This window comes from Apus apus, chromosome 1, assembly GCF_020740795.1.
Source record: "Apus apus isolate bApuApu2 chromosome 1, bApuApu2.pri.cur, whole genome shotgun sequence".
Classification (NCBI taxonomy): domain Eukaryota; kingdom Metazoa; phylum Chordata; class Aves; order Apodiformes; family Apodidae; genus Apus; species Apus apus.
The window spans coordinates 182,717,062-182,729,879 of record NC_067282.1 but is presented as its reverse complement, the minus strand read 5'-3'; the positions used below and the strand labels follow the sequence as shown (position 1 = coordinate 182,729,879).

Genomic DNA, 12,818 nt, shown 5'->3' with positions numbered 1-12,818 from the left:
CAAAATCATATTATGTGCTGAGAAATAAATGTATTCAGGGATTTGGATGTGTCTGTCACAGAGGATGTTTATTCTGATGGCTATGCAGATGTTTGTATTTATTGCTCAGATAATGTCTAGGTGTTGTGATAGATGAATTCCTAGGGCTTGTCAAAAAGTAGGAGTTGGAAATGCTTGAAGGCTTATCTTGAGAGGCTGGGGAAAGATTTCAAAGCAGAAATTTCTCCCACTACAGGTGTCCAAGGTAGGAGAGTATGTGACAAATTTAAGCATACAGGTTGAGATGAAGTGATCCTGGATAGCTCATTCAGAGTTGCAGTCTCTTTCACAGCAGTGGTGTCCTTTCCAGACAAAACTGAAAGCCACTTGGGTTAGCCAAGGTTTTTTTTTGTTTTGTTGTTTGTTTTGTGGTGTTTTTTTTGTTGTTGTTTTGTTTTTTTTTTTGTTTTTGTTTTGTTTTTTTAATACAGGCCTTAATGTCATGGCTCTTTAAGCATCCTGTTTGTACCATAACTTAGCTAAACTGGATTCTCCGTGGTCATTTGTAAAGTAAGTGTGTCTGTATGATATGAGGTCATAACTGTTAATGACCTTACAGGCCAGGCTTTACCTGTTTCTTTAGGTTCCTCTGTTTATTAATTGAATCATCTGAACAACCGCACTATTTCTCACAGTGGCTTTAATTAGATGCCTAGGTAGAGTTTGAAAATTAAGCAAGTGTATGTAGTAATTTCCATAATTATATCAATCTCAGGAACTTCCTACACCAGATGGGGGAGAGTGGGGATTTTATTTAGTGTGTAGCATTTCTGTTCATATAGTCTGCAGTAGATTTCTCTTCCATAAGCTTGTCTAGTCTCCAAAATAGCATTTTGGTACCTACAATGTACCTTGGCAAGGTGTTGATACATGTCTGTTATCTATGAATCTTGTTCAATTTTCTTGAGATGAACTTGTCAGTTGGAGTCAAAGGCATGGAATTAATGAGTTTTTAAATGTGCATTCATTGCACTTAACCTGCAGAGTTACTCAGTAGTATGGACCGTCTGCTCCTGTTCAGTTCTAGGGAAGCCAGAAAACTTTAGTTCAAAATATCCATTTGTGCTGCAGCTACATATTGACAATTTATCTTTCCAGTCTCCATAAAGAAGTGGTACTTTCTTGTTTATATTGGGATGATGAACTGGGGGAGGGTACAGGTGGGTTGACCAAAAGATGCTGATGTGCAAGTATAGTAGTCAAGCATAGATTGGCCTGGAAGATAAAACTGAGTGCAGCCTTGACACATTCACAGGGGAAATGAAATTGAGAGGAGCACTTCATAGCAGAAGGGCAGGGCTCCTAGTCAGCGGACTCCTGACTTCCTGGAAAATGATCCAACAAAAATCTCCAGGTGTTCCACACAGACAAAAACCAAGCCACACTTTGAGGCCAGAGCCCCATGCATCTTTACAGGCAAGGGACTGACTGGGTCTTCTGCAACAAAGGACTTGGGGATCTTGGTGGAGATCTTGGCCTGAGTTGAATGAAGGCTGGCCACATGTACAGCTGTATTAGCAGTACAGCTAGCTGATCAAGGAAAGTATGTTTATTTTTGCATTTGCTTGACACTGGTGTGGCCACATCTGTAATCCTCTGTCCATTTTTTGATTCCCCAGTATAAACAAACTGGATGAAGTCCATCAGGGTGCCCTCAGATGCTTATGGAGGCAGAAGACATGATACACAAGAGGAGGTGGAGACTTCTGAGTTGGTTTAGACTGGAGAAGGTTAAGAGGTTAACTGCTGTCTTGTGGTCCTTAAGGGGGACAGGGCTATAGAGAAGAAGGAGCTACATTCTTTTTAGAGGTGCACAAGAAAAGAACAGAAAAGAATACTCGCAAGCCACAGCACAAGAACTTACGACTAGGTATTAGGGGGCAGGGTGGGAACTTCAGGAAAAGCATTGGAGCAGGTTACACAGAGAATCTGCAGTATCTGCATCCTTGTACATATGCAAAGCTTGTCTGGACAAGGTCTAGAACAGCATGATGTATCTTCAGCGCTAGCTTTGCTTTGACAAGGAGGTTGGACTGGGGGAATTCTGAAGGTCCCATTCATTCCAAGTTTCTGTTTCACAGACCAAACAGAGAAGGTAGATGGAGTATGGACACTATTCTCCTTATTAATCAAAGCAGATAAATTTTTGTGAAAAATATTTTGTAAAATTATCTAGTTTGTTGAAATAATTATTTAAACATGATCAAAACCCAAAATAAAATTGATACTTTGTTCTGGATTTTATTACATCTTTTTTGTTATCCTTTCTATTCCTTGACTTCCCACCAAACTAGTCCTAAAATATGTTGTCACAGAGAGTGGTGGAAATATTACTTGTATTTCCCAGGTGCCAAACAGAAATTACAGTCTTAGTTTTGCTTGCATTTCCATAGCTGAGAAGAATTATTTGGCTTTCTTTTTAGTTCCATTTTTCAAAGAAGGGAAAATCTTGTTATCTGTGAAACCTCCACATTTTTCTTAGAACTGAGAGAAACTTGAGAAGTGCATGCAGAAGTTACATATGTGGGGAAAAAACTTAACATTTGCACAGCCAAATAATGGTATTATGGTCACAGTGTCTTAGAAAGGGGGCTGAAATGGAACATGAATGTCAACCTTGGAAAGATGAAGGTAGGTTGGAGGAATGTGTTTTGTTGATGCATCCATTAGTTCAAGCAGCTGTTGTATCCTCCTCAGCTACACTTAAGTGATCTTTGCTGGCAAAGCGTCATGGTGTAAGGTTGTTGGCAAACAAAGCTCTTTTCAGTGCAATGATTTTGGTGTATGAAAAAGCTATTTCTGGTATCTTAATTTATGTGTGGCAAAATTTTGCAAAGTAAGAAAGCTGATCTCTTGGAGTAAATAGTTCTTCTGAAACATAGTTCTGGGGGTGCACTGTTGATGTGGGGTGGAAAAGATGATGCAGATACAGAGGAGGAAGACAGGAGGTATGCGGTAGCAAGTGATGTAAATCCCTTCAGTCCAGCACAGTTTGAACTGCTGATGTTGACACTTGAGTCAGAGCTGTGAATCTATCTGCATGTTAGCAAGTTATCTCACTTTCCCCCATTTTAATTTGCAGAAAGGCATTTGTAGCTGAGGTTCCCACCACAGGCAAGGATCACTGTGTGCATCTCTGCTAGAGATAATTTTCGTGGTCACTCACATGAGCCATCATCAGGTTTCTTGGCTGGAAGCTTTTCTTGCATAGCTGTCAGGCATGACTGGTCTCCTTGTGATTCTGGCAAACTCAAAGAAGCAGAGCATCAGTTCCAGTGTATACTCTGTGTAGGAAATGGTTGCAAACAGTGGTGGCACAAGGGACAGCAAAATATAGCTGGCCTAGCTGCAGCCTGTCTATACAGCCACTCAGGACTGAGGAGATGAGTGAATTCTGCTGCCCAGAAGAAACAAATACAAGAATAAAAATCTATTTTGATTGCCAGCTAAATTCTACAGCAAATCTCAGGCAGTAGGAGTAGGTACAAAGAACATTATTGCAACTGCACTGACAGCCTCATCTCAGAGGAGATAGCTTTTATTGGGGTGTGATAATTACTACATTTAGGACAAACACACAGCAGATGCTTTCTGTCCTCATGTGGCACAATCTGTAAAAGGTTGACAATTCTTTTCAACAATGAAGAAATCTAACATTGCTATGAGGAACTTATAAGTAGTTAAATCTGCATTTCTTTGTATCATTTCATTCTCCTGTCCAAAAATTAGTCTGATTATTTTCTTTTTTCCCCTTAACAAAACATTTGTTTCTCTTCATTATCATATACTTACTTTTCTTTTCCTCTCAGGTGGCTAGTCTGACCTTTGGAAGCTGTCTTTGGTTCTATATTTTTGCAGTCAGTAAGGCACTGGAGTCGGTTGCCACGGGAGGTTATGGAAGCCCCCTCCATGGAGGTGTTCAGGGCCAGGTTGGATGAGGCTTTATGCAGCCTGATCTAGTGTGAGGTGTCCCTGCTCATGGCAGGGAGGTTGAAACTAGATGATCTTTAAGGTGCCTTCTAACTTTAACCATTCTATGATTCTATTAATTCTTTCACATAAATCAGGCTGCCTTTGCTCACTGCCTGTGATTTTGTCCAATCTCCTCTACTTCCTGAAGAAAACCAACCAGTAAACCCTCTGTTCCTCAGGAAATGCTTTACAGTCCTGTGAAAGAGTCTTGAATATGCTGGTCTGGACAGTGAAAACATTTGAAGTTTCAGATTTAATGATGCAGAAAATATTTCTAACTTACAATTAAGTACCCTGTAACTGACCAGTACATTATTGTTAGTGTTTCTGTTTTAAAACATGTGACAGACCAACAGAAGGTAAATGCCATGTTTTACTTCTTTGGTTAAAAAGAATGAGATTTTTTTATATAAACGTATTAGCTAATTTTGGAAATTTATTATTTGATTCTACGAGGCACTCATTTGTTGCACAGTGAGTATGTACACAGGGTAGTCTCTACTGAGTGACAGCAAACAGAATCCTTACAGATACTGTTTTATTTTGAATAACTTCAACCTTAAGAAAATCAAAGAACAGCTAAGGTTGCTAAGTGACAGCAAAATATTTATCTGTTACTTAGAAAATCAAACTGATTTATGCAATGAATAGTAAAAGACAGCATATATTGTGTGCCACCCACATGCTGTATAGGAAACCATTATTGTACATGATGAAGACTTGCATAATTCAGCACAGTAACCACAGCTATCACTCCTCAGTACTGAGATTCTTTAGTACTATTTATTTAGTCTTCTTCCTGAGAAGAAAATCTCTCCAGTAATTCACTGTGAATTAAAACTCTTAGTCTCTCCTCCAAAACACAAGTCATATTCTTGTTCGTGTAGACACATATTGGAAGAGGAGACAAAATGGAGGAGAAGGAGGAGAAATGGAGTGAGAATCACTGTTTATAACTGGTTATTTGCTTTGCAGCCTTATTCGCATCACCATTGCGGGATGAGGCTTAATGGCCAAGGATGTGGCACAGGCATATTGTTTTTCTGGAAGGAGAGAGGAAGTGCATGTGTGAATTTCCAGAATCCAGCCCTGTGGATAAAGCCCACCCCTGGGGTTACAGCAGGGTTGGTCACGGATAAGACTTGAGTGGCTCTTGAGTCTTGCTCAGCAGAAAAGTGAGAGTTGTTTTGAGTGTTGCTACATGCTGTCCTGCTGTTTCTAAGGCTCATTTGGGAAGAAGATAGCCTTCTGTGATAGGTTCACCAGTATCTCCACACAGCTGAGCCCTAGAAAGGCAATCGCTGAGCTCAGCATCTGTGAGCACATTACTGTAGTGAGAGGATTTGTTAACTTGGAGAGCCCAGGGAGATGGCAGTTAAATGGGCAGCTGCCTTTCAAGGCGAAGTGAAATAATATGAAACAAAATCTAAAAAAACGCATTAAAAATATATAAAGCGCATACATGCTCCTTTTGCAGGCATGTGGAGCTTAGGTTGAAAACCTGTTTGGTGTGCAAGTAGACCTGTTATAGGGTCTTGAACACATGGTCTATTCGAATTACTAGGAAATTGTTGGTAGTTTAATTTCTCTTGTCCTGGAAGTAGTGTGTGAAATAGAGCATCACTGTAAGTGGATTCACCTGTTGTATCATCCACGTTTGATTCTGGCGAGGCGTGTGGGCAAGTGGGATGAATTATCCTGCAATGAAACTCAATTTAAAACATCCAAAAATTAGTGCATGGCATAATTTCTACTCTTGTGGCAGGACATGACACAAAGTTTATATTCAAAGAAGTGTACTAGAAGTTGGATGAAAAAAGATTTATTTGTATCTTAATTTCTGTTCATTAAGGAGATGCAAAATTTTATCTCCTGACTGAAATGGAAGGGAGAGACAGCTGTTTGAAGGAATGCTCATTGGGTTAGTTCTTTTCCTGCTCTCCCTGCCCTCAAAAAGTACAGTTCTGGCTGAAGTTGTCCAAAAGCAGCTACTGTTGTGGAAGGCATTGGAGAAAATGGCATAGTTTGGAAATAACAAAGCTGATTTTTAGAAAGTGTTTAGGAACTTAAGTCATGTTTGGTGCTACAGATCATATACATTCCATCTGAGAATGTGGGGAGTGGGTCTTTGGTTGGCTCCTCCCCTACCCCTTTATTTTTGTAGTCTGTATAAGAAGTATTTTATCTAGCTCTCTCTGTAATTGCAGTCATCACCTCCTGCTGTTTTCCTAAAAACACCCATATGGTCTGAGAAAGGGTAATTTCACACTATACAGTGTGGGTGCAGAGAAGAAGCAATGCTGTTGCTTGTGTTAGTGTTAGGGGCTTATGGATAGACGATCCCAGTTGGGAGTGCGAAGACGAGCGACCTGCGGTTCTTCCTTTGCTGTGCTTCTGGAGCTGCCACGGGGTGGCGGTGGCTCAGAACATCACTCCTGCAGAGCCCGCTCGCCGGCTGCTGCCCTTGGGGGGTCGGGGTCAGCCGCGCCCTGGGGCGTGGGCGAAGAGCCTGGCTGTGGCCAACACACAGGCCACATTTTAGGGTTAGTCATTTTAAAGGCCGGAGTTGTGTAGGGAACAGTTGTGCTGCGAGTGATGTCTTTGCCGGCTGCTGCGGGCTGCGCATGTTCAGGGCAGCAGTGAGCTGCTCTGCCTACTGAGGCAGTGAGAAGCAGGTGAAAATGCTCTAAATCTAGTATCAAGCTCTGTGAAGCTAGGGTGTTTTTTTTTCCCCTTCTTTCTTTCAAAGAGAAGATAAGCAGTGTTATTGTTACAAAGCCGTGCATGCTTCATTTTTCCTTCAAAGTGTGGGAGTTTATTATTTAACGAGGTAAAACCTGTGACATGGGAACAATTCCCTAAACTGCCGGATCTGTTTGCAGTGCAACTTGCTAAAAAATAAGAATTTAAACTCCGTGTAAAATACATTTATTGAAATTGCTTAAAGGTATAAGTGGAGCTAAACCAGAAATGTCTCTAGGTTTTCATACCCAAGTTTTACTCTAGAAGGGAAAAAGGAAATTTTTAAATTAATACTGAGAGAAATATATTGGGATATAAAAGAGTTATTTGAAATGTTAAATGCAAGGTGAGAATTTTTTTAAAATAATTAAGTGCTTGAGGCTCTTTTGATACCTTTGTATTACTCTATAAATTATAAAAAGTTAAATTGCTACTGCAACTTGAAAGAAGTTATTCTTAATTTAATTAAATACCTCTGGAAGTTTATCTTAAATATGGTTTCATCCTTTGATAATCTACAAAGGTTAGCAAACATAAAGTATAAAAGAAATGTTACTTTTGTGAAAGGCACAAGGATGGAGGTGAAGAAAAAAATTTATGTTGAGTGGCTGCAGTAAAGAAAAGCAAATTTGAGGGCATTTAATCTTGTTTTTCCTTAAAGGTGTCTTTGCTTATCTTCAGTCATTCTGCAGAATGTAATGAAACATGATATTCTGAGTTGCTGGAGTTTAGTTTTACGTTCTCCCGTGAAGCAGCAGTACTTAGTTATGAAGTATCACAGAGAATTACAAGAGCAGGTTTCATAGCACTGAGAATGAGAAATCCAAATAAGCGATACAAAACTGAAGCAGGTTGATGGAAAGCAACAGAATTGCGCTTCGGGTAATATTCAGAGTTCAATTTACATTTGGGGGTGCATGTAGTAATGTAATTTATTTTTATTTTATTATTAATGGTTCTTTCTATTAGAATTAAAATGAGAACACAGAAGCACTAACAGTAAAGAAGTAGTGAGGTACTGAAAGCAAAGATTTGACATATATTGCACAGAGGAAAGGGGGAAAGGGCATGTGCAGTGGAAAGGTAATCCGACTGCAGAAGGTTTTTGAGCTCCATTATGTGAAGTTCTACCAGAGAGAATCTGACCAGGGTTATTGCCCTTAAGTTTAAGCATTTCACCTGGGACTCGGATCGTGCATGATGTGCTCGTCTCTTATCCTTTGTTAACCAAGATGTACAACTTCAAAGGTAGCTCAGCTTTGGATAGGCTGAACAGTTTGACTGTGTCCAAGAGTTAATGTCCTGTACAGCTGCTTATTCATCTCCATTTGTTGCTATGGCAATCTAATGCAATGACAATTCGTTCCACCACCCCCCCTGCCCTGCCCCCCCGCATTTCTAAGCTACTACCTTTACTGTTACTTTGGTTCTGTTTCATTTTTAAAGGCACTTGGCTGCAAATTGAAGAGTGTTAATAAATTCATTAAAATTTATCAATATAAAAAAAAAAAAGATGAGTGAGAATTCACTGTACACTCAACATTTTCAAAACAAAAAACCAGAGGAACAGTACGCTACAGCAGACTACTATAAATTATTCTATATCTTGACAGTTAATGCAGCTGTGTCTCTCTGTTACAGTAATTTGGAACTGTAACATAGACATAAAATTATCTTTAATGCAAGGTATAACTTTCCATATTTGCCACTGGAATTATTTAGTTTTGCAGGAGAACTTTATTCCTCTTACATCCAGATTTTGCATTAAAACCTAAGTAATTTAAGTTTTTTAAGTAATTTAAGAAGTGTACAGTAATCCTAAAATGCCGTTCATCCCTTATAATTACTTACTGTCTGAAGTAGTGAATGTGAAAGCCATATATAAATATTTTAAAGGCATTTCAGTTTGCTGAACTATGATGGTTGGAAATGAGGAAGTCAGAATTAAATTTATATTTTGTTGACTTACTCGTAATGCTTTTGTTTGATATGTGGGTAATATATAAGCAAATCACCTGAAGAATGAAGTCTGCAAGCATGAAAACACATTTCCATAATTGCCTTGACAGGAAGCCGGAATGTTCTTGTGGCAGAGCTGTGAATATTCCATGGGATGGAGAAGCTGCTTGCTCAGCAGTGGTGCACTCTCTGTGGGACTGCTTGGCTCTTATTTTAAGTCCCCTATAAGAACACGTACATGCTAAGAAAACCTCAACCCACTGTTAATGATTTACATTTTCTGATATCTCAGCTTGTCCAGCGTCATTACTGGTCATGCACCAGTACAGGTTGGGGGCTGACCTGCTGGAGAGCAGTGTAGGTGAAAGGGATCTGGGGGTCCTGGTAGACAGGAGGATGACCATGAGCCAGCAATGTGCCCTTGTGGCTAAGAAGGCCAATGGCATCCTGGGGTGTATTAGAAAGGGTGTGGTTAGTAGGTCAAGAGAGGTTCTCCTCCCCCTCCTATTCTGCATTGGTGAGGCTGCATCTGGAATATTGTGTCCAGTTCTGGGCCCCTCAGTTCAGGAAGGACAGGGAACTGCTGGAAAGAGTCCAGCGCAGAGCCACAAAGATGATTAAGGGAGTGGAACATCTCCCTTATGAGGAAAGGCTGAGGGAGCTGGGTCTCTTTAGTTTGGAGAAAAGGAGACTGAGGGGTGACCTCATCAATGTTTACAAATACGTAAAGGGTGAGTGTCAAGAAGATGGAGTTAAGCTTTTTTCAGTGATGACCAGTGATAGGACAAGGAGTAATGGATACAAATTGGAGCATAGGAGGTTTAAGGTCAATATCAGAAAAAATTTTTTTACTGTGAGAGTGACAGAGCACTGGAACAGGCTGCCCAGAGAGGTTGTGGAGTCTCCTTCTCTGGAGACATTCAAAACCCGCCTGGACGCCTTCCTGTGCGATGTACTCTAGGTGACCCTGCTCTGGCAGGGGGGTTGGACTAGATGATCTTTCGAGGTCCCTTCCAACCCCTAGGATTCTATGATTCTATGATTCTATGATTCTATGATTAGAAAATGAGAAAAGAATAAGGGGAATAAAGGGAAAGACCTGTCCTTTGTATCTGGGAATAAAGTTTGATTTTTGATAGAAATGGCTAACCTTTGTGGTGCAGATTATGTGCAGGGAATGGATGTCTGGCAGGCAGGAGGATAGAGGCCTTTTCTGGTGTACGTGCAGACACAATACAAATACTTTGCTCCTGTTGATTTTTAACTAGCAGTTAAAAATGCCAGCAGGCTGGCATTGTGTTGGTGTTGGGCTGCTGCTCTCCTCTGTTGAAGTTTGCTCGCCTCAGCAGGAGGCCTTTTCTCTAGGGGTTTCTTGGGGCTTGTTCCATGTTGCTAATTGTTTTGTTAGAATGAGGAACAGAATTATCATGTATTTTTAAATAGTTTGGCTTTTTTTTTTCAAAGGCACAGTTCTTTCGCTTTGAATTGCTATGCTGCTGCCTACATTTCACCATTTTCAGGGGACTTCTCCTATCAAGTGTTTATATGGCACCTGTACTGTTGTTTTCTGTGAGAATTGAACAGTTTTCAGGTTTGCATTCAGTTTGGATAGAGTTTTGCAGTAAATTGCTACGTGTTTCATAGAAGCACAGGACTTGGCAAACTTAATGTAGGATGAAAATCCTCCCTTGATATGACAGAGATAGAGATTGTCCGAGGTAGGTACATTATGAGGATGGCAGTAATTTTGCTAATCTTGTAACAGTGTTGTAGCTTAAATGACTTCAAAGTGTTGACACTAGAGACCTGAAGCATAAGGTCACCATACTTCTTGTAGCTGCCTAAAAGTTTTTCTGTGAGAAAAAGTTACGTGATCAGGTTAATGTTATTTGTTGCAGGTTAGCCATTACAAATACAACTTTCTCCCCTCTGGGAAAATCTTCTAATTTCTGCCTATACGTTTAAATATTTATTTTTATCTAAGCAAAACAGAAGAAGGATGAAAAAAATTGTTCAATAAGCTGTGTTTGAATTTTTGTAATATTAATTTTGAAGTTCAGGAATGTTCACTGGAATAAAGGCTTTGCATTAGTTTTAAAGTTCTGGGAAAGCAAAAACAACTATTAATTGTTGCTTTGTTGTATTAGTATGTTAGTGGCAGATTCTTTTGATGTGGCATTCTAACTCCTCAGAGATTTGAGAAGGAGAAATATCGTAGTAAATATTTCTAGAGTTGATAGGAACCTTGGCAAAAAGCCTTTGGATTTTGATTTTTTTTTTTTTCCCCCATAACATTAAGCTTCAATAAAAATGGGTTGATTGCAAGGTTTAATAATTTAATGTTCTCTGCTAGGAGTCTGTGTTCAAAGCACACTCAATTTTGATCTGAAATTTACCAGATGTAATTTGGTATCAGTCTTGGAGCCTTGGAGCAGCAGTTCCTCAAGATTAGTTTCCCATTGTTCATAGCAGTATAACATCAGCAACTAGTACTCCATTTTCTTCATAAAAAGCATGTTTCATCCATTTTTTGACAGTGAGCATGTTTGTTAAAACAAGCCAGTGGTAGCTTTTGGATTACTCAAAAATAGGAAGGCTTTTTAGTTGTTTATCACTTATTTGAAGGCTGAAAAAACTTGAAATATTTGAAGACCAGAACTAAGAGCTACATTTTATTACCCGGTACTGCTGTAATGAGCAAAGTCAGTCTTTCTGTTCAGCATATGTATATAATATATTGCTCAGAAGAAATATCCATACAGACTTACCTGTAGCATCCCAAGGACACAACCTAAAGAGTACTTTAGTTGCATGCTGAGTGCTTGCATGGCATGCTGCAGCAACCTGGCTTGCCCCAGGTGCTAATCTGAACAACTGTGACTCAGTAGGGAGCCAGCTGGCCAGGGAGCCTCTGCCTTTTCTTTCCTGTTCACATTTTAGGAGTGCATGTAGTGCTACATATTTTTACTTTGAGACTAACTGCATTTATTGTTGTTCTCTCCCTCTCCTTTTTTTTTTTTTTTTTTTTTTTTTGCACAGCTCAATAAGCAGCAGCTACAGATTCTGAAGGAACGTTTCCAGGCCTTTTTAAATGGGGAGACACAAATTGTAGCAGATGAAGCATTTTGCAATGCTGTGCGAAGTTACTATGAGGTAAGTTATATGCATTGTTTTGTTTTGTTTAAAAAGTTAATGGGATCTCTTTTAATGTATGTACAAGAAAATGAATTGTAAGTTTCAAAGGATGTAAGCTTCCAAACCTTCTAGAAACAGCTTCCTCCTACTCCAGTTTTGCTGTTTTGAAAGTTAAAATCTGCTGCCTGGGCACAAGAGATAAACTGAACTAAAAAATACCCACCCTTCTTTAAGAAGGGAAAAAAAAGAAAAGAAAAAGAAAAGACAAAATGAAAAAACCTTGGTGCTAAAAAACTTCCTGGCAGCATTTTTTACAATCAAACACTGCTATCTTTATCTCCATATGTCTAAGTTACCTTTTTTAATCCGTGCTTTGGTTGGAAGTTACCATCTTGAGACATACGTTGTCTGATTTTTAGTTACTGTGTATTTTTTTTTTTTTAGAGAGGAGGAACCTCCTGTTCCCTTCTTTCCACACACATGGGCCAGCTCCCATGTTCTCCTGTGACCTCCTAGACATGTTCAATACCTATGGCCACCAGTGCAGTTCTTTAGATGTGGTTCTTATTGCTTGAGGGACAGGTCCCTTTCCAAACTAAGGAGACAGTTCACTGTCCATTTTTCTAACATCAGCAGCATATGGCTAGGTAATTTATTTTCTTATTCTTACGAAGTGGTACTGCAAGTTCATTTTATCTCCTCTGACTTCAGACTTGCTCAGTGAATCACAAGGCCTGAATGTTAAACTTTTATTTCTTTTGAAGGATCTTTCTTCATATTTCATTCTACCACATATTATTTTTCAAATTCTTTAGCTGTGTTTTTTATCAATTATTTGCCCTTTTTATCTCTCAGCTATTCGTTGCTAGAGAATGAAACTTTTCTTCATGGAGAAAATGATGTGACTTAAGTCCTAGCTTGGTTCTATCTATATTAAATTATGTTGCAAAAAAGAAGAGGCAGAGGTGGTT

At 39.4% G+C, this 12,818-nt stretch overlaps 1 protein-coding gene across 10 annotated transcripts in view; it reads left to right on the top strand.

Annotated features, from left to right (window-relative positions):
* CADPS2 (calcium dependent secretion activator 2) overlaps window positions 1-12,818 on the top strand; it is a 278,668-nt gene that overhangs the window by 50,668 nt on the left and 215,182 nt on the right. For all 10 annotated transcript variants that reach the window (XM_051609547.1, XM_051609537.1, XM_051609587.1 and 7 more), the window contains exon 2: window positions 11,752-11,865. In XM_051609547.1, the coding sequence (XP_051465507.1) occupies window positions 11,752-11,865 (114 nt within the window). The remainder of the gene's footprint in view (window positions 1-11,751; window positions 11,866-12,818) is intronic.